This window comes from Necator americanus, chromosome IV, assembly GCF_031761385.1.
Source record: "Necator americanus strain Aroian chromosome IV, whole genome shotgun sequence".
Taxonomy (NCBI): Eukaryota; Metazoa; Nematoda; class Chromadorea; order Rhabditida; family Ancylostomatidae; genus Necator; species Necator americanus.
The window spans coordinates 17,038,376-17,060,235 of record NC_087374.1 but is presented as its reverse complement, the minus strand read 5'-3'; the positions used below and the strand labels follow the sequence as shown (position 1 = coordinate 17,060,235).

At 40.6% G+C, this 21,860-nt stretch overlaps 1 protein-coding gene across 1 annotated transcript in view; it reads left to right on the top strand.

The window, feature by feature from the left end:
* RB195_001612 (uncharacterized protein) overlaps positions 1 to 21,860 on the top strand; it is a gene marked incomplete at both ends in the record, with an annotated part of 35,809 nt that overhangs the window by 12,318 nt on the left and 1,631 nt on the right. The window contains 21 exons of the mRNA XM_064198487.1: positions 555 to 662; positions 3,167 to 3,313; positions 4,088 to 4,273; positions 5,177 to 5,287; positions 5,475 to 5,578; positions 6,263 to 6,455; positions 9,341 to 9,433; positions 9,872 to 9,971; positions 11,163 to 11,261; positions 14,113 to 14,240; positions 14,983 to 15,064; positions 16,504 to 16,645; positions 17,282 to 17,380; positions 17,451 to 17,624; positions 17,692 to 17,830; positions 18,201 to 18,275; positions 18,353 to 18,448; positions 19,320 to 19,447; positions 19,699 to 19,776; positions 19,852 to 19,960; positions 21,088 to 21,171. Of these exons, the coding sequence (XP_064054368.1) occupies positions 555 to 662; positions 3,167 to 3,313; positions 4,088 to 4,273; positions 5,177 to 5,287; positions 5,475 to 5,578; positions 6,263 to 6,455; positions 9,341 to 9,433; positions 9,872 to 9,971; positions 11,163 to 11,261; positions 14,113 to 14,240; positions 14,983 to 15,064; positions 16,504 to 16,645; positions 17,282 to 17,380; positions 17,451 to 17,624; positions 17,692 to 17,830; positions 18,201 to 18,275; positions 18,353 to 18,448; positions 19,320 to 19,447; positions 19,699 to 19,776; positions 19,852 to 19,960; positions 21,088 to 21,171 (2,475 nt within the window). The remainder of the gene's footprint in view (positions 1 to 554; positions 663 to 3,166; positions 3,314 to 4,087; positions 4,274 to 5,176; positions 5,288 to 5,474; positions 5,579 to 6,262; positions 6,456 to 9,340; positions 9,434 to 9,871; positions 9,972 to 11,162; positions 11,262 to 14,112; positions 14,241 to 14,982; positions 15,065 to 16,503; positions 16,646 to 17,281; positions 17,381 to 17,450; positions 17,625 to 17,691; positions 17,831 to 18,200; positions 18,276 to 18,352; positions 18,449 to 19,319; positions 19,448 to 19,698; positions 19,777 to 19,851; positions 19,961 to 21,087; positions 21,172 to 21,860) is intronic.

Genomic DNA, 21,860 nt, shown 5'->3' with positions numbered 1-21,860 from the left:
TCACTGTTGCGAATAATTATGTGCAGAGGCCCGTATTCCGTGTCAGAGATGCAGGGTTTCCTCGTTCTCTGCTTCTCTGTGGTCGTTATAACCGACTTTCGACTTCTTTCTCTAATTCTGTGGTTTTTCACATAAGAAGTAGGGGTGTTGGCATTTTGCAGCTGAATGCAATTCACAAGTTTCTATTTATAGACTTAAAGGCATCACCCACGAATTTGAGGTGGTGCATTCTTATAAGGGATAGTAGATTATGGAGAGGGGGGGGGGATTCCGTCCATTTCTTCTTAGTTGCCGTAAAAAACAGCCCTGAAGATGCGGCGCCGCACAAGGCTGGCGCGCTCCAGTCGAACTCCTTGTGGAAAAAAGTGCGCCAGAATGCCCGAAGCCGTATCTTCCATCACTTTCCTCCCCATAATCTAAGATGCTGTATACGAATACTCCACTTGAAATCCGTAACACCTCAGATTCGTGGGGTGATACCTTTAATTGAAAAGTGCGCATACACTCGTTCGAATATTAGTCCAATCATCCAATTATTTATTGATTTATTTCAGGCCGATTATGACACCCAGGGCCAGAAAATTGGACAAATGTTACGGAAGCTATCCGTCTATACTGCAACCGAACCCACATCAGAGGAAGCGGACGAAAAACCGAAACAAGTATGAATTCATATGCTTTTCACGTGCTTCTATAGTGGTTCTTCGGGAATTCACGTGACTTCGAGTCTTTTGTTTGCTTCATTAAATCTAGTACGTTCTGTTTCGCATTAATGAACATGCTCTGTTAAGGGGTGCGGTTGCTTTGAAGAAATAGGAGTATTTTTCGTGAGAGGACCAGCTGTTTACCTTTTAGTGCAATTACCTGTAGTAGAATACACTTCGCAATAAGTGTACCTAGATGTGATGAAAAATTTACTGCCTGTTGGTAATTTTTCTGCTAATTAAAATACGTGAAGCCATTAGCTACCGAGATATGGCAATACGGATTCTACTTCTGAATGAAGTTGATTAAAGCAATTCGTTGTGACTTGCGCATTTCCAAGTTTCGCCATCATTTTCCAACCTTCTTGCTTCTTCACTCAGTGTTAGTCCGTTTTTTCAACTGGAGAGGAGGATGGTGAGGATGTTAGGCTCCACAAGGCAAAACTGAGGTTGAAACAAAATTAGGGCTAAATAGTGGTCACAATTAGGGGACATGAATATTCGAACATGCCTGCTTAATGTAACAAAACTGATTTGCAAAGAACAAAGAAATCTAAGGTTTTTTTTTGATAATAGAAATTAAATCTATCATTCTCTCTACTTCTCTTTGAACCGCCAACGCTAGTTATTGGAAAAAAAGTCGCTGGTCAAATTCAGGAAATTTCTTGAGATTAGAGGCTAATCGGGGCGTTGGCTAATGACAATCCTAATTCCAATGATGATTGTTGATTCATTGTTTTTGTGGCTCACATGCATTCATTTATTAAAGGCATCACCCCACGAATCTGAGGTGGTGCAGATTTCAGCTGGAGTATTCGTATACGGGATGGGAAACTACGGAGAGGGAGGCGATTCCGTCCATTTCTTGCTAATTGCCGTAAAAAACGGCCCGGAAGATGCGGCGCCGCACAAGGCTGGCGCGCTCCAGTCGAGCTCCCTGTAGAAAATAGTGCGCCAGAAAGCCTGAAGCCGTACCTTCCGGGCCCTTTTTTACGGCAATTAGGAAGAAATGGACAGAATCACCCCCTCTCCATAGTCTCCCATCCCGTATACGAATACTCCACCTGAAATCCGTACCACCTCAGATTCGTGGAGTGATGCCTTTAAAGCAGCCAAAATAAGAATCATGGGAAACAACACGACGATTACTCAATCTATAAAAATTATAGATCGGAGTACAGGCTTAAATGTCGCACTGCGATTCTTTCTTTTTCCAGCAATCCCAGAAAGGTTCTGGAATTCTTGAGTTAGCGCTATTTCTTACTTTTCTCTGACTCCGAATCTAATTTTCGACGATGCTTGATTCGAAGCTTTGTCACTTCTTTAAGTATGGAAAAGGAGCAGATTTCGGATTCTCCAAGTCGGAGCATCGTCGTCCCTCGTATAAGCGAATTGCCCGCCGGCAAATGCCGCCACAACGCAATTGCTTCGTCGTGCGCTCGACCGATGACCCACGCATACTTCACAGGGAACGAAAACGCTGCAAGTGGATCAGAAGTGCTCAGCGATTAGCCGCTTCTGCTGTGACTGCAGAAAAAAACGTGGATGCTTCAACTCCCTAGAAAGGTTCCAGAACCGTCCGAAGTATGTATGCCGAGAGACAGTTGTGAATTAGACTCAAGTACAACAGTACGACATTTTTTGTTCTACGGCTTTTTTGTGTTTGAGCATAGGTGCCACTTTCGAATGTATTTCAAAAACCCATATTCGCTGAGGTTTCCTAGGCCCTTATATCTGATCACAGGTAAATTATGGTTTGTGCGCGCATTCCCCTCATACCACGTCAGCAACGCCAGCATTGAGCACCCTCCAATAAATCAAATTGCAAAACATTCGCAATGTTGACTATTTGGAGGAGGCTCAAGATTGAGTTGTTTGGAAAATTGATTATTCGAAGGAAATGTGGACGAGAAATAGATGCGTGACGTGTACAATATCGAACATTATCTCAGGAACGTCTTGACGGGTGGTTATAAGAACCAGAAGCATGCAGTCCAGACAGCATGGAACACCAGCAAACCGCAGGAACAAACGAATCATATTTCTTTTTACGTGGAGGTGCTGAAACAAGCTAAACAAGCGTGTCGCCGCTACGGCGACAACGGAGTGCAGAGGATTAAACTGCCTTGCTACAGCCACACGAGATCTGATCCCTAGGCCAATGTTTTCAAATTTCAAATGTATGCGAACTTCGGTGTATGCGAATAACTGGTGTTGCAACGTTTCTGGAACTATGTTAGATAAAAATAGAGATATTAGGAAGCTTCCTTCGATTTCTCAAATTCTTTATCGCGTAGACTTTCTAGGACCATTGTTTGATTCCTTCCACAAAATTAAAGTGCATTACTGTGAAACTTCCTTTCAAAAATTGCTGGAATTTGAGGAATTCTGTACACTTCACGAAGGGCAGAATCTGTTTCTGAACGGAAATATTCTCCCGAGAAATCCCTTTCACTATTTAGGCGACAAAAATGGGCACAATTATGGGTGTATTCTTCCCATGCATCCAGAACATCTTCGGCGTATTATTCTTCATTCGTATGACGTGGATTGTTGGCACAGCGGGCATTGTTCAATCGTTTTTCGTTGTTCTTACTTGTGTTTCTGTGGTGAGTGCAAATATTTGCATTTTTCAAATTAATACTTTAGAATTTCATAATGTTGAGGGTTGGAGGTGCCAAGAGCACATCAAAACAAAGCAGGAATCAATGTTCAGTGTTCACCGCTCGCATGCGTGAATTTAATCGAAAACAAAGCACATTCGGTGGAACACAGCATGCATTTCCTTCAGGATATGTCGTTCAAAAACCTCTAGAAAAAGATAAGCGCAACCTAAATCGGGGGAAATCTTAGAAATTTCCTAACTTTATACAATTAGTTGTTGTAAAACAATCTAAAAAAAGCGACCTAGGTCATCAACGGCTTCTCTAAGAATCGATGAACATCTGAAAAAAAACTGAAGAAAACCAAAAGTAAAGTGGTGATAGGAATAAATGTCCGATGATTCGAGACCGTCGCGACTGTGCACACCGAGTTGTGATTGGTATTGCGTTGTACCGGTTAGCACTAGCTTTGGTTTACAGTTGTTCCGCAGTTGAAGAGAAAGCTCCAATTCAAACTCCCTCACCCCCGAGTAGTCATCTGGGAGTTTTGAAAGAATCTCAATCCATCTGCAGTACTTTTTTCATTTGGAGCACAAATTAATCAGCAGGTTTTAATGTAATTCATTTCGCTTTTTTCTGTACCCTAATCAAATTGCAAGCTTACGCGTCAGCGTTATTGTAACGGCACTCTATTAGCGTACCAGTAGTAAACAAATAAACAATCTAAATGAAAGTTGCATTAATGATAATAAAAGCTAATGGTAATTGTGTCGTTCTCAGACGTTCCTCACCGCCATCTCACTCTCAGCGATCGCCACAAACGGGGTGGTATCTGGCGGGGGGCCATACTACATGATCTCCCGCAATCTCGGACCAGAGTTAGGCGGTGCTGTTGGAATCCTTTTCTATCTAGGAACCACCATAGCTGCATCGATGTATCTCACTGGTGCTGTTGAAATATTCTTAGTAAGTTTTTTTTGGTGATTTCATTTTATTCCCATCTCTTCTATCTTCTGCTCAGGTCACCTCAACGCCACTTTATTAACTACCATTAGAGATTCTTTAAAAAAAAAAGACCCTCGAGACTTCCCACTTTATCCTCTTCATGAACGATGGAAAATTAAAACTTTGAACTATTAAACGTTGAGTTGTTTTCGTTCGAGAATCTTTACATCAAAACGATGCTCGAAAACAACCCGACTATTCATGGAAGTAGGTGTGAAAATCAGTTATATGGTAAATTATGTGTAAGTGTAAAGGATAAAGTGTCTGGCGCTGATCAGTCCGCTTGGGATGCGTCCCACGTTCATTTCAATTCAGAATCGTTTAAGGTTTACGAACGTATAACTGGCCTATACAATGACTTGCGAGGGCCAGCCGATGTGCCAAGTCAGTGCTTTTATCCTCCCAGACAAGTTTGGTACCAATTTATCGACCCCGGAGGGATGAAAGGCTTGGTGAGCACCAGGGCCGATTCGAACCTCCGATCGATCGTGCAGGAAGCGGAACTTCTAACCGCTACACTACGCGGAGATTATCATCATGAGAAAAATCCTTGGAAATGTTAGATTCTGTGGGGAAAGTCGTGTATGTTGCGTTAGCAAAACACTTCCTATTCTTTAATGATACCGTTCCAGAAGAGAGACATTTCGAAAATTTCAACGTCAGATCACCGAGTTTTCCTTTCACAAATTTACCTAAATGAACTGAACTCTGATGCTATTGCATGATATAGCTGCAGAAGCAGTTCTTCCACCGTTTTTACATATTCAAAGTTATCATCAAAATTATAGCCTTCCGTGTCTTAAATATGTGTGAATACTAGTAAGAATTTCGTACGTGTTATTTCTTCAAATTCATTCATTTCAGCTCTATATTATGCCAGAAGGAAAGGTGTTCGAAAGCATCTACAACAACTTCCGCCTTTTCGGTTCCGGATTGCTGCTCCTAGTCGGTCTGATTGTCCTAGCCGGCGTCAAGGTACCTCAAGTGTACAATGTGTTTGTTTATTCGGCTTTTTCCTGGTTCTGTTTGTTTACTCCACTCTTTACACCACTTGCTGACATATATCTTTTCGAACAGCGGAAAAGAAGATCTCCGGAAAATCCTCAGGGTTGAAGGAGCACACCTTAGGGACATTTCTGAATTTTTAACCTGAAGTTTTTAGGTGGTCAACAAGTTCGCCTTGCCGCTCGTTTTTGTTGTGTTATTCTGTATATTTTCTGCGTTTCTTGGTGCCTTGGTGAGATTCAACGGTTCAGATTCACTCAAGTAAGTCACTACTACTTGTGATTACATTAGAATTTATAATAGTGGATATATATATATATATATATTATATAATTTACGCCAGAAAAATTGGCAAATATTAGTATTAATATTTATCCATATTATTGTTGATTAGCATAATATTAATACTACTAGTCGAGAAATTACTTTTTGCAGCTGAAGCAAAAATTGGATTGATAACAGCTTTTTTTTCTCATGAAAATAGCTCCATCACCTAGAAATATGATACTTAATAAGCGACGTTGGAAAAAATCGAGAAAATCGCTAGAATCATGCCTCCGCTTGGTTGCACATAGCATTACTCTAAATTAATTCTATATTAAATATAAAAATATGAACTCGTGTCACCCTTTGTGGCGTTGCAGAATTTGAAGTAAACAGAAACATATGCATAATTAATTCGCGTACTCACACACATGTGTACGTTGTACTTTCCCACATGTGTTCTCTGGCTGTTTTGGCCGGATACTGAGGATGTTTCAGTCCATAAGAACCCGAGAAGACTGATATTCAAAACATGGAAAAATTGGGGGAAGTGTTGCAAAAAACCCAAGTTTTGGTGACCGTGCCGCCGTGCAGATGGGTTGTCCAAGCGCAGTTTGCTGCACCGTTCGTCACACTGCTAATTTTGCTGTACCTATGTTTCAGAACATAGATGTTGTTCAGATTCTGCATGATGGGCGATCGACCAGTGGATGTGACATCGTACAACGAATTGAAGCATATAAGACCAAATTGTACTGCGGAAGGACTGCAGCCGTTGTTCTGTTCAGATAATGGCACATGTGACGCGTACTATGAACGGGTAAAGAATGTGAAAGTATGGCGAGGCAGCAATCTACCAGCTATTAGACTTGAGGTATTTTTTTGCATCATTACTACATCGGTTTGCACGGGTTCAGATTTTTTTCTTTTTCATCGTCATTGTTAGTAGAACTACTAGCTATTACAGTAGTAGTTTTTTTTGTTCTCATTATTTTTTTCACTAGCGAACTTGGGATTGGGAATGTTTGCATGAGAAAATAAGTAAAAAGTGCGAAGGGTTTCACGAATTAGCCAAGACGAGGAAATGATGGCAAAAATCTTCCGTATAAGTATACGTGTGGTCTCATTTGCCGCCTACTCCTCGTTTCCTTTTCTCCCTTTTCTTTTTTTTACCTTTTGAAATGTATTGGCGCAATTGTGTTCTTTGATCGTGTCCGCAGAGCAGCTGCTCGGTTAACTGATCCATTGCGGGCCAGCAGCTGACAAATTGTCACTAGAAAAATGTGCAACAAAGCCTTGAATCGGACTTTTTGTGAAGGCTATCGAGCGGGGAAAGTGTAAGAAAGGTGACGAAAAATTGGCATCTAGGATTGATGGCAGGCGACAACTATGTATAAAGCTGGCTACCGCCTTCTTTCTCCACTTTCACAATAGCGCGTGAGGCCCAGAAATCCTTTCTCTAAGTTCCACTTTAACTGAACCCTGTACAGTACGGTAATGATACTCTATATTGAAGGTGCTCTTTGTGAAATGCAGATTTTGGGAATTGTGACAAGATTGAAACTTGATAATGCCGATAATTTGCGAGTTCCAGAGCAGAGTAATAGTTGTATTGGATGTAGGATGTTTTCAACCATTTGCTCGCGATTTCCCCGAAGAAGTTTCGGATTTTTATTCCGCGCTAAGGTCCTTTATTTCGTTTTATTCACTTTATTCCACCTAAAGAACTTGCTTTTGCTTCCTACCACATTAAGGTTTCCGTTACTAACGCTGCCAGATCTGTCTCTTCTGAACAACGATTAATTATTCCCTGCTGTTTGCATTCTTTTGTTGCCTCATCCTAGATTTGTCATTTAAAATACCGTAGCTATTTTTAAATCGGCTGCACAGTATTTGTTTTTCTCACGCCGACTGAAGCGATCAGCGCTGAACTTTTTATCTAATCATGACTCAGGCCTCTTGGTGGGCGCCATAAGGAGATACTCAAATATACACAATCAAAACAATTTCGGCGAGGTTTCGCCTTCCGAAGGGGTCGTAAAAACACTAATGATTGAGTGCATTAATGAAAAACAGTATAGAAATGAAAAACTGAATGTTGTATTCTTTGAGTAGTAGAATTTTAGAAATAAATGGAAAAAATCAATAACTGGAGCAATTCATCTTCTATTTTCTCATTCTCTTCTTTCCAAAGGCCCCCTCTTTTTTTCTGCCTTTACTTTACAACTATTAGTAATCTACTCCATTACTGTTGTTATGTAGTTACTTAACCTTTGGACGACCTCCCTTTCGATTGGTTCCTGTTCTGGAATTCTTCTTCCAATCTTTCCTTTTTCGGGATTTTGCCGCATTCCTAGCTTACTTCAAATTGGTTCCAAAGTTCTCGCATTTTTCACCATAAATGCATCATGTCAATATAAATCTTTTCGAGAAATTCTTAAGAAAATCCTTCACCCATCAAAACGACCTCTATTGGTTCGGCTATTAGCACTTGACGTATGATTCCGTGTAGTATCATTTTCAATAGCGATCGTTTTTTCAACATGAAGCCCAAAACCACTGCCCTGGTAATCGAACAAAAACGGATACGTTGAGCATCGCTTGGTCACTATGAGGCATTTTTAAGGGTTCATAGACGTAAATTGGAAGCAAATGAAGTTGTTTCTCTTCAGTATTAACGTCACTTCGCCAAAATTTTCAACCGGAGTCCAGTATCTGGGAGAGAACAAAATGAAGAAAGAAATAAGTAGTTTCCCGTTCAGTTGATCGCTATTGCACAAAATCTGAAGACATTATCGCAACGCAGACCTCTGCAAGCTGCTTAGGACGACAAAGCAAAAAAGTTTGTTACTCGGCTCGTGTTTCTACGGAGCTCCTTTTAATGGATTTTTGGTATCGTTACATGGAATGTTCCAAAGGAAGCTCGCAGAATGACAAAGCTTACACTTTTATGTTGCTGTTGTGCTGCATAGTTCGCGTACTATTCATTTCTCCCTCTTCATCCCGATTTATGCATCTTTTTCTGTTTCCGCAAATTCAGTCAGTTTCAGTACTTATACCAGTTTTCTTGATCATGGTTTTAGTACTGCGATTCAATCGCAATAAACCACCTTTTTCGGAAATTCGAATAGAAATTTCTTGGGAAACATGTTCATGCTCTTTTTATCTCTTGTTTGTTGTGAGCTACAATCATCTTAGACAACTTCTTGAACCCATATAATTCAAACTATATACTACACATAAAAAACCTCGTATCTCTTTTGCTTCTTCTTCTCTTCTATCTTCCACGCTTATTTATCCGAGTTCCGCCCGAAAGATGCTTGCTTATGTAACAATTTGGCGTCTCGCCTTTGTGCCGATAACCGTACAGATGACTTTTGATCTCACACCTGCTTCCGTCCAATGCTTTATCGCGAATTTCTGCAGCCCAATAAGGAACTATGCCGAGAAATGACCTGCTGGAATTTAGCCAGACACTGCTGTTGAGGTTGATTAAGGCAATATTTTTGAGGCATCAACTGAATGGAGTCGACATTTGAAGAATGCTTTAGAGCCCTGTCTTCCACTCTTCTTTTTGTGTTTCTTTTTCTTGGAATTGAAGTTACGGATTAGAAAATCTATTGTCCACGCAATTCTGAGCAAATTGGATAGCAAAAGTTGACGAGATGCAGCAAGGTTTTTCTCTTTCGCTGCAGAAGTGAAGGTTGATGAGATACGGCGAAGTTTTCTTTCTCTCCCTCAAATTCTTTGCACTTTCAGCGTGCTATCAAGGGAATCGGAAGCGGCGTGTTTTTCGAGAATCTCTGGCCGAAGCATATACGATTCGGTGATGTGCTGTCTAAGGATCGCAGAGTGAGTTGTGGTCGTGGTGTGCACTGAGGTTTCTAGAAAGGTGGAATCATCGTCGTATTTCACATAAACCTTCAGGCATCTTTCTTTTACTATGTCGCTGAGATTACTTTCGATTCGATTACTTCTGGAAAAGCTTAGAGTTAGCAAATCGGATCGGAAAACATCGACAAGGCATGTAGTATTGTCAAAAATGACAAGAAATTAAATGAGGAACCTACTACTGCTAAAACTCTAGTTCATATGGAAAGTAGGGCATTCGCACCCTAGATCGAAAATATTCGGAACCAAGTGGAATTCTAGAAATGTTGATGGAAGTTTCAAGAACAAAGATCCGTGAAATACATACATCAAAATGGGTTTGAACTAGATCACTTCTATGTAGTCGGCCAACACTTCTAGTAGATCAGTCGGTTTCCACGTCAATACCGTTCTTTAAAGGATAGAAGCGATCGTCAACGATCCACTGGGTACTACATCTTCGCCGATTCCACCACATCATTCATGATCCTCATTGGTGTGTTCTTCCCTTCGGCCACTGGTGAGGTTCCATTTGGTTTTTGTCCACTTTTTTGGGTAAATGCATCTACACTGTTTTGTTTAATCCCTCTTTACATTCAACCTTTCCCTCAGACCTAAAATTCGATTCCGGCAAAAGCATGTACTTTACCAAGAGTAAGTGGAACTCGAACTCTGCACTTTCGAACATCCTCTGGAGAATTTGAATACTTTATTGCGAGACTAAAAAATAGGAAAATATGTTATTTTGTGCGAAAAATGTGCACTGAATGAATGTGCAAAGGGATTAGTCGATTAGTCTAATTTTAAGCAAAAACAATTGTTTCCTGTATGTGGGATGTATTCCGAGACCAGTCCTCGGCAGTTTTCACATTTTCCTTGTAATTTTATATATTAAGGGCAGAACGATCTAATCGTTCCCTTACACCACAGCAGTCCCCAAATGAATGTGCTTAGGAGGGTTGCCTCAGTCCCGTCATCTTACTCCAGTATCGCGCTTCTCTCACGGGCTTAGCCTTTAAAAAGCACGCAGCGCACTCTTTGGCCACATAAGTATGTTCAAAATCGTCTTCTGTTCTCATTTCGTGGCTGAAATGCGTTGTTGACGACGTAGACATTGTGGCAAGCCCTCAGGGCTAATGTTAATTCAATCGCAGCGTTGCTTTGAGAAAATCGTCGCCATGAAGAGAAAATGCAGCCCGCGGGGAATTTTCTTTTCTTACTGAGGAGATTCCTCATGATTTGCATGCCGAAAGGGTTTTTATATCCTGGAATTAAGGGAGCTCCAACGAAGGGAGTTTGTTCAAGCGTGCAAGTGAAGTGCAACGGAAAGTTTGTAATAAAGCTTTGGAAATGAGAGTCGCATCCGACTCGGGACACATCTGTGGATTTTCTATGCACAATCTGACGAAAGATACGAAAATATCAAGCTAACCAGCAACCGATGATGTTGGCATACATTTATCAAACAATATGCGCATGCGTCAGAAACAGCATCTGCATCTTGCATCTGACAGCTGATCAAAGGCGAAGAACCAGGTAAGCGTATCGTTACTACCTAGGGACCATCCGTGTCTCGTCCTCCCCCTCCCCCCCTTTTTTTCCGAAATGTTGAGCATCTAAAAGGTTTTTTTAATCGTGAAAAGAATACTTAGTAAATCAGTTAATTAAGAGAAGCACAGCTGATCATCGAATGTGTTTAACTCAATTCTAGGAATAATGGCCGGCTCGAATCGGTCAGGAAACCTTCGCGACGCGTCGAAATCGATCCCACTTGGAACGCTGGCGGCACAGATCAGTACAAGTATAGTGTGTGAGTTTTGCGTTCCCATTAGGAACAACAAAGTACCGGGCTGTCAAGGGTTACTCGAAGGATGCGTTAGGGAACAGGGCTTAAATGCGTGCGGTCGTCAAGGGGATTAGACCGATGAGGTTTCCGCCGCGCAAACTTCTCACGCAGAACAGAGATTTAACATGGATAAGCAATGGCAACAAAACTCTCCCATTGCTGGCGACGGGGGATTCGCCAAGTTGCATGTCTAACCAGTGGATTCCGGGCGGATTAATCATTCCTGGAAAACTAGATAGGTAATCTATGGGATGCATCCGATACAACTGAGGCAAGTAAAGTCCAGTTTTGAAAATTTTCTCTGATGTTGTACAAAATATTACCGGAAATTTGTGAACTAAACTGGGGAAATGGTTCATCTCCGAAGAACATGGCTTATTTGAAGATACATCTCGGTTTCATCATCTTTACAGTACTTCTGAAAGTGACGTGAAACGTTTTCTGATTGGTTGAGATCTTCGCGTGGAAATTATCAGAAGAATTTTCTTATTGGGGACACATAGAATTTTATGATTTGATTGAAAATCTAATTCAACCTGAACGATAACAAATGTTGTGTAGTTGTTTTTCAGATAATATTTTTTGCCTGTTGGAAAAATCTCCAAAGATTCTATCTCCAGAGTAAAATTTGTGGTTGCATTCTGCAATTTTCTGTATCTGGACAGATTTAAAGAGAAACTTAGGAATGTGATGACTTTAACGGTTCTTCGACGCAAGTTGATAATGCATCGTCGTGTTTTGAAAAATCAACATCTTACAACTTTCCCTGCAAAACCTGCTGTCCTGGAGAAATAATAATTAAAAGGATAAAGGATAAAGCCACTGGCGTATCAATCCACCTGGGATGCGCCAACGCGTTTTGCTGGAATTCGTAATCGTTGAGGTTCTGGAATGCGTGAATTGGAACACGCATTCCAAAACGAAATAATAATTTTCTCCTCCTATTCTGAAGATGGGTGGGTGTAGTGTAGCGGTAAGAGGTTCCGCTTCCTGCACGATCGATCGGAGGTTCGAATCCACCCCAGTGCTCACCAAGCCTTTCATCCCTTCTGGGTCGATAAATTGGTACCAGACTTGTCTGGGAGGATAAAAGCACTGACTTGGCACATCGGCTGGCCCTCGCAAGTCATTGTAGAGGCCAGTTACACGTTCGTAAACCTTAAACGATTCTGAATTGAAATGAACGTGGGACGCATCCCAAGCGGATTGATTAACGCCAGAAACCTTATCCTTTATCCTTTATTCTCAAAATCCGCCACTTTTTAGGGTTTCGAAAAGATCGTACCGAAAAACCAAGCTTTGACGAATTGTCACCTTACAATGAGCAAACATCACATATTGTTGCTGTAGCACCGAATTTCCCAGAAATCTGAAACCATTCGCTTTTTCTTGCAAATAGTAGAATAGAGAGAAGAATTTGCCGAATATTCCATTGAACCGTTCGTCTCTGCACATGCATATCGAGCGAAATGCATCAAAGATCAAAACGCTTCGCTAAACAGCCCGCGATGTTGCTAATAGCTGGCTGAACTCATCCATTCGTTAACGGCAAGCAGAGAAGAGAGCGAATAACTTATTCGAGCGAGATCAAAACACGTTCGTAAACCTTAAACGACTCTTCGGAACTTATCCACATGCACCCGTGTATTTGGGTACATGTCTTAGCGGATAACTCACCTCACATACTTTGAACAGAACAGAACAGTTGAAATCCATGTGCAAAACTGGGGACGAAAAATCGAAGGGAAAGTATCGCTTCTTCTCTGAAACTTCCGAAGAGTTGCTGTTTTCATTCTCGGAAACTTCCTCCAAACATGCACTGTGCTGAAATATTCTCTGCCAAATACTTCTAGGAACACAAGAATAGAAATCGTAGTGAATTTTTCGAAAGCGCTCCTTAAGAGACATTTCTATTGTGTGCCACACTTCTGTGAACGAATTTGCAAGTTAGAGCTTTTCTTAGCACAATTTCTAAGTAAATTGGGATTCTTTTCACATAAATTGGCTTGTTTTCGATCAGCGATGGATTGAGTTTGCGGAGTTCCTGAAATTTCTTCCTTAGCTTTAACGAATGTGAGGGGTTTTCATTTGCATGTTCTCAGCAACTAACCGAAAGCATCCGGGCGAGATATACAGTTGGAGGAAATTTCCTGTATAAAACTCAATCATAAAGCAATAATGAGTCGATATAAACAACCAGTTTTGTTTTAGTGTTCTGAGTACGTCGAATCAACTAAAAATACACTAGGTTCTCCCTATAATTATTCCTTTTTTTGAAGGAAATGGCGACAAATTGGGATGCTTTTAGGACCAGACCCTTCTTTGTCCTATGGAGGGTAAAAACAGTGGAAACAAAACCATCGACGGTTTCTTTTCGTAATCATGCTATCCAGTATTGTTTGTTGATTTCTGGATCCAAATCTTGGTGCATTGGTACCTTGTTGCGGAACTTAGTTGCTTGCTGAACAAAAATATCCAATGTTAGAAGGAGTGGATCAGTATTTCCGTTGTTTATTCGCGAGCAAATGTTTATTGGAAAGCAAGGCATCGAACCCTCTGGATGTGGGCACAGATTGTTAACAAGAGTACCGGATGAGGCACAAAATTTGTTGTCCCATAGCATCGTTTTGGGTTATCTTCGGAATTTCACCATTAACCACCATAAAACACCAACAATGCCGGTCTTCCATCACTTTCAAAGCGATCATTCATCAGCTTGAATAAAATTTAAGAAACCGCTCTGCTGTTGAAGTCGACATTATGTTGTTTGTTCGGTCATCAGTGAAATCGACCACTTGAAGATCCTTATTTTCAGATCTGTCTGGTGTGCTCATCTTTGGCTCGTCCGTCTCTGAAATGTTCATTCGTGACAAATACGGACAATCAGCTATGGGTAAACTGACGATATCTGAAATAGCGTGGCCATTTCCCATAGTAATCCTGGTGTGTCATTTCCTTTCCTCCAATCATCCTTTCTCTTTCCTCTCTTTTTTCTATCTTCGTTGCTCCACGAAAGCAAGCAGATGGAAGGCCACATCAAGAGGTTTTTCTCTTCGTCGTTGACAATGCCATTAGGGAAATTAACGATGGTTTTTGATTTATTAATGGGACTCTGCTGGAAGTCTTCTTCAATGTGGTGACTTCATACACTGAAACGCTGACCTTTGTAAGGGTAGGATCTTTTTTTTTGAAACAATCAAAAATGGAGTGACTTTTGATTTTTTTAAAGGGATCCATGAAAATCTCGGAATCCTCATGAAGTTAGTGATTAACAAAAATGTCGACGAGAAGAACTTCCCGCGAAATCAATTCTGAATGTTTTTTTTAACGAAAGTGACTGGACAATTCTTGACTACATTTTATTTTTCCATTCCATTTTGGAAGTGTTTGATAACTCTTCAGAGTGAGAGCCTGAGAGCGAAGAGCAAGGATCAAACTTCAGCTCCTCGTTTATTAGAAATGCATGTCCAGCAAATGTGTCATATTGCTGGTGTCATTGTGAGAAAGCTGGGATGCGTAACCGCTCAAGCTTCATTGTTTTTAGCCTTTTGAAGTCGGATGAGAGGCCTGGCTGGGGATTTCGATTGCAATAAATACTTACAGGTTTTGAACCTAATGTTAAGAAGGAGCGAACGTGAAATGTGAGGGGATTGAAATGAAAGACGAAAATTCTCGTTATTTTTAGTTTGGTTGTCTTGGAGCAACAATCGGGGCCGGAATGCAGTCATTGACCGGAGCACCCCGACTATTACAAGCTATTGCTTCTGGTGAGTTACCTGCTAGTTTGGACATTTACTTCGCATGTAGAGCGAAAGAAACAGCATCGTATGCGCTCAACTGGACTTAGACGAAAAATGGCTGGGACAGCCGAAGCTTTCTCCATACGAAAACCGAATCAGATCGCTACCCACGCGGTTGTCACGGTTAGGGACCAATTTCCGCACATATATTGATACTTATTTACACTAAAACATATTGGTTCACTTTTTATGCTTGTCACATTCGCGTCTTTTTGTGGTAGCGTACTGCCTTTTTTACCTTTCAGCAATACTACCCTATTTGAAGGTGAATGTTTTGGATGGTTAGATCGATCCCATAGAAAAAAAAACAGCAAATAAAGACTATGCCAACCATGGACTTAAGCCACGGAAAAGTTCATTTAGTATCCTTTTATAATAATATTTCGAAGTAAAACTCACGAGAACCTCTCATGAGCAAATCGGCGAAATCATGGACACGTAGGACGAAGTAAATCCACATCCTACTGGTAGGCTAGCCACCATATTTTTCATGACTCGTTGGTGTTTACTTGTCAGAACGGCCGCATATCTCATAAATTTTTCATCACCTTCTTTCAGCGCGCAAAATGTACCGGAAAAAAACAAGCAGACGGCGCGCAAAAAACCCCTTTTATAGGCGTCGAATTTGCATACGGTAGGTGAACGACGTTTGTGAAGAGATGTGATGTATTAAGTAAATTATGGTCCAGTCAATGACAAATGATCGACAGCCGACTGTCAAGGTTCATGTTGCGTATAGCGTGACGCGAATCCCATGAACAAATTTCCATCTTTTAAATCGGTATTACTAAGTGATTTGAACTTTTTTAACGTGTGTGACGTAAGTGTAGTATAGCGTATGTTGTGGCGTAAAATTGAAGGGATGTCTCAAAAAGCGAAAAAAACAATGACTTAATTCAATACGTTTAACAAAGTAACTGTCAAGAATTATCCGTGCTTCGTAGAGTAAGTAACAGGTGACTTCCATTCGTTACCAAAGGATCGCCTGTTTCGGAGTAATCTTCTAAACGTTCTGGGAACCAGAACTGCACAACATGGCACTGTTCGAAATTGTTCGCGGCGTTTTTTTACACTTGGACAATCTGTTATTCAGCAGTCGAACCGTAGAAGAAAACGAACAGGAGTCTGGATTGGACTTACTATAACGTTCAGCAAAATCTTGTATACCTTGTCATCTTGGCAATGCAAAAATGCAAAAAAAGAACAGTGTTGTGTAAACGGAATAAAAGTGGCAGTTTAAAACGAATTTAATTTAATTGTCGCGCATGCCGTTGTACTCTTCATTCCATCAAAGTAGAAAAAGCTCTTCCTTAGGAAATAGAGTGACGTAAAAGGTGGTTTCTCTATCCAGAAAAATTATCTGTGTAAAATGATGTTTCCATTTGTAAAATGATGTCCATTTGCAGATGACGTCATTCCATTCTTAAAAGTGTTTCGTAAAATGGACAGTCGTGGTGAACCAATCCGTGCTATTTTCGTCACTTTACTCATCTGTTGGATGGGTATTCTCATCGCTGTGATTGAGAATATCACGGCGCTTATCACACAGTAAGTTCGCGTATTTCCATCGTTTCTTGTTACGTAGCGAAACGCTTTGTTAGCGGATGACATGGGAAAAAAACTTGGAAAATAAACAAGGGAATATGAAGATCGTTGGAAATCGGTGCTGACAAAATTGACATGCGATGTGGAAAGCACTCTATTTCGATTAGTTGATGGACAAATGTGTTATGGAGAAGGAGTGAGCAGATGAAATCATAGCCGCACAGAGTTTGTTCGTAACAGAACATGAATTAGCGAGGAAGAAGTATGATCTTATAGTTTTGAGGTAAAAAAGGATGAGACAAAAATGCGCAAGAAAAGAAGTAAAATGGACGTCGGATGCATTCAACCATGTGAACACGGTGCTCGTTTGATTAAAAGGGTAGGGAGAGTGGGACTCAAGGAGAGAAAGAGAGTACGTTGCGCCGGACGCATAGCCATCACCAGGTTGAACACATTCTGCGCCGACTGCAGCAATGAGTGGGAGAATCATGGTCCTTGAAATTTGTTTTCGTCTGACATCGGAATCGAAGGAACAGACGGTGTTCCCTGAAACCCTCCGGCAAATATGCATAATACACTGATTTGCTATTGAGTTTTATGGTCTTATTGATGGGAGCGATATTAAGTGATTTTTTTTAGATTCTTCCTAATGTGTTATTTGGGTGTGAATGCCGCATGTGCCCTACAATCGTTGCTCAAGTCACCTGGATGGCGACCATCATTCCGATATTTCCACTGGTACTTGTTGCTTCGTAGACTGCTCCGAGATTTTTGAGACGCATTACCTGAATCTTCTCATATCGTTAAGGTCGCTGTCGATGCTCGGCGCATTTCTTTGCGTTGCGGTGATGTTTATCTCCGCTTGGCATTTCGCTCTTATTGCTATTTTTATTGGTGCTGCTGTCTACAAATATATTGAATACGCTGGTGCTGAAAAAGAATGGGGTGACGGTCTCCGTGGCTTGGGATTGAGTGCTGCAAGGTCTGCTCACTAGCCGGTTTTGTAACGCACTAGTTTTTCATCCTAATTCAAATGCATTCTAATTAAGGTTTGCTTTGCTTAATTTGGACAACAAGCCACAACATAGTAGAAATTGGCGACCACAATTACTGGTGTTGCTTGATAATACTGATTCTCAAAATACGCACGGGATTCTGTCGTTCGTCAGCCAGCTGAAGGCGGGAAAGGCGAGTTTAAGCTCGATCACATTTTACGTTCACAATTCCTTGGAGTTGGATCAATTTCCGCAAAAGAAGTCGCAAAAAATTACTCCGAAATAAGTTCCGGTTTCGCCAACGTCGAAAAAATGTATGGATTCACTGGATAGATTGTAATTTCCTGCATAAAAAGTGCATGAAGACTGAAAATAATAGAAAAAAGTGGAAGTGTTTAAAACGTTGTTTCATTCGACAGAAAACTTTCGAAGAGTTCTTTGTAAAGAAGTTCGCTGCCCGTGGCCATTCATGTCAAGGATGTTTTTTTCGAAATTATAGTTAAAAATGGAAGTCAGTCGTTCAACTCGAACCCACGTGCTTCTCGAAGACTACTACTTTTCAGGGTTTGACCTTAGTGGCCATGTGCACTGAGGGTGATTTTTCCCGAGATGCCGACGATGCAGCTGCTCAGGAAAAGGTTTGTTTCTCGACATTCGTGGACGGTGCCCGTGCGCTCTAATGGCTCTCAATTTAAAGCAAACGTATTCGTTGCAGAATATCGACTTGCTTATGAGAAAGAACAAAATCAAGGGATTTGGCGATGTGTTGGTCACGGAAAATGTCATCGAAGGTGTCAGCTGTCTAGTACAGGTGAATTAGGCTAAGCTTGAATTCATCGTCTAACATAATCTGGACTTTCCTCCATTCGTATTTAATTACCCGAACCAACTAAAAAAACCGGGAGATGATATTTACGTGATATTTTTGGCAGATGTACATAGAACTAGAAGCATAAGAATAATATATAAACACGTAAGGTTCGCCATCGTCATGTGAGATGACGTAGACGGAAATATTTAGTCATGGACTCTCTGAGGATTTGTGGGCGACGATATCAAAAGCAAAGATTGGTCTGAATTCCACCGTTGAATTATGATTGATGGTAGAACTATAATGTTCCTCCATTTTCCTTCACACTCTCTCCACAAACCAGCATTATCTACATACTTACTCCTTAATACTTCAATCATTCTCAGCCAGAGAGTGGAGGAATAATTTTTCGAATAACTTCAAGGATATTCTGAAAAATTCATGGTAGGTATCAATAAAAGCAGTGCATTCGACCTTTTGGAAGATAAACTGCGGAAAAAGGCATCGACTTCTGAAAAAAAGCTGTGAAATTGTAACTCTGCTGATTTTCTGATAGCAGGTGTTTATTTTTTTGACAACAATAAAAAAAGATGTTTCCGTTGAAGCAGTTTTTGTGCGTTGGTAACGAACGAATGAATGAAGTAATTCGTAATTTGAAAGTTCGAGAATAGGATTTAAAAGAAAGGATGTACTGAATGTGGCTGAATTTGCTGGAAATTCTAGACAGACGAAATTTTTCGAGAAATACCCCTGCATTTGCCCTCGAAATCCGTAGATTTACGTTGAAAACGCGTTTCTGAATTTCAGGATAACAAAAGAGTCGTTTTATAAAGAGATCATTAGCTAGACAATAAGACGATCTATATTTCAGACATCCGGACTTGGTGCCCTCCGTCACAATACCGTAATGATTTCATGGCCAGAATCATGGAACACCGAGCACTCATGGCATATTGGACATCGCTTCGTATCTGCTTTGCGAGCGATCTCCGCTGCAAAGTGAGTTTCCGGATGTTTAGACTCTGGTGTTAATCTTAATCAAAATAATAACGGCAATTATGATACCGTAAGAGCAATTAATGTCTGGGTAGGCTGCATACAAAGAGTCTTTTAAATGAGGGACGAACATTTTGAAAAAAAAAAGAGCAAGAGGTCAATTTTTAGAGTAAAGTTATGGTCCGCTATTACTATTGCTGCGGTAACTCATTAATTCTCATTGCTTTTAACCCTTACTTGTTTCTCATTAACAGATGCGCTATCCTTGTTCCAAAGAACGTGGATCAGTTCCCAGCTTCTAACACAAAAGTGTCAGGATATTTGGATGTCTGGTAAGTAGGAACGTTTCCACCGATCATGTAAATTTCTATGTGTGTGTACATTTGGGAGAGTTCTCCGTATTTCAGGTGGGTGGTACACGATGGTGGTCTACTGATGTTACTGCCGTTCCTCCTAAAGCAACATAAGACATGGAAAAATACCGTGATCCGACTGTTCGCCATTGCTCAACTAGAGGTTCGTGGTGTTTGTTGTGATTTCTTGTATACTAGGCAGCTATGGTGGAAGTAGTGATAGTGCTTATATCTGTTCTTTGTAAATAAATCGTGTGAATAATAAGTCAGGCATTGTGTGCAAACGACTGTGCATACTTTTTATATTATTCGAGTTTTAATTATCGGTTTAATTCTGGAACGTCTCGCAGTATGAAGAAAAGAAAAAAAGAGTTTCTTCTTAAAAGAAAATTAAAGGCTTCACCCTACGAATCTGACGTGATATGGATTACCGATGGCTAAAGACTATACGGGATCGTAGATTGCAGGAGCGGGTGCGATAACGCTCATTTCTTCCTAATTGCCGTAAAAAACGGCCCGGAAGATGCGGCGCGTGCACAAGGCTGGCGCGCTCCAATAGAATTCGTCGTAGAAAACAGCGTCCCGGAACGCCCGATGTTCTGTTGGAGCGCGCCAGTCTTGTGCACGTGCCGCATCTTCTGGGCCGTTTTTTACGGCAATTAGGAAGAAATGAGCGCTATCCCACCCGCTCCTGCTATCTACGACCCCGTATAGTAATTAGCCATAGGAAGTACATACCAGATTCGTAGTGTGGTGCCTTTAATTTTTCCACAAACCTACAAGTAATAAAAGGTGTTGAGAAATTAGGTCTCATGGTAGAACATCGTATAGGGTAAGATTATTTCAAAACTTCTTTTCAAGGATTATTCACTTTATTTAAGGGGACGCTTTTTTAAACAAAACTATCTACTGTCCTTCTTTCTAGTGTTTTGATGTTAAACAAAACGTCAAACAGTGGGAAATTCAGCTTAGCAAAAATTCTTCGATGGTTATTACATCAATCCACAAAGTAATTTCCACTCTAAATCAGGATCGTTCACGATCGGCAACTTCAGAGAAGCATCGACGTAAACAGGTTCAGGAAATCGGGCATTTTAGAGTTTATCTATGCGATTATAGTTCTTAACATCGTAACAATTTAACCTGTTTTCTGTTCTTTTTTTTGCTGCTTTCAACGCTTGTAGGAGAAATGTATGCGTTCCGAATAGCGGGCGATTCGATGTGCTTCATTGAGTTCGTTTGCGTGAAATATGTGCGCCTTATCCATGAGTTGAGATCATTCCATTTCAGGATAATAACGTGCAGATGAAATCTGATCTCGAGAAATTCCTCTATCATTTGAGAATCGAAGCCGAAGTCTATGTCATTGAAATGGTAATGTTTCATTTTTTTGTAATGAGCAAAGTGCTTTTCGAAAAATTCAAATCACAAATATGAAATGAGAAGAAAAGATCCGAAAAAATTCGTGAAAAGCTACAGAAAAAAATCAATTGAAATTAATGTTTCACGGAAAATCGATTTCTTATTCCCATTTGCAGAAAAAAAAAACTGAATATAAAAAAAGCTCTGCAGGGATTTTGTCGGTAAAAAGAGTAGCTTTGTTCGCCCTTTGAATACCAAACCTTGTTTTCTTCAAGTTTTTTTCTGCAGTCCTGCACAAATTTTGACTTCTTCAGCAATTTCAGCAATTCCCCTTCCTAAGAGAAAGCCTTTTTGTATTCTCCTCTTTCTTCTTACTTTCTCATTGCTGCAGCGTTATTACTATCCCAACGAATTTAACTTCACAGCGAATGCGCAGGGAAGCCCTTTTATGCTGTCGCTCCTAGTGTAGCTGCTTTTGAAAATTTGTAAGAAAAATCTAATTTGTCAGTTGTTTTTATTTATTTTTTCCAGTGAAATTTGTCTGTTGAGGTATCCGTTCTTACGCTCGATTTCCGCGATAGAATATATTTTTGGAATTATTTCTATGAAAGTCCGTTATAAATACACCTTGGTGCAGCTAATCTGCTGTCCAAGAATAAGCATCTTGTGCAACAACGAGAATTGAACGCACGCAATCCATT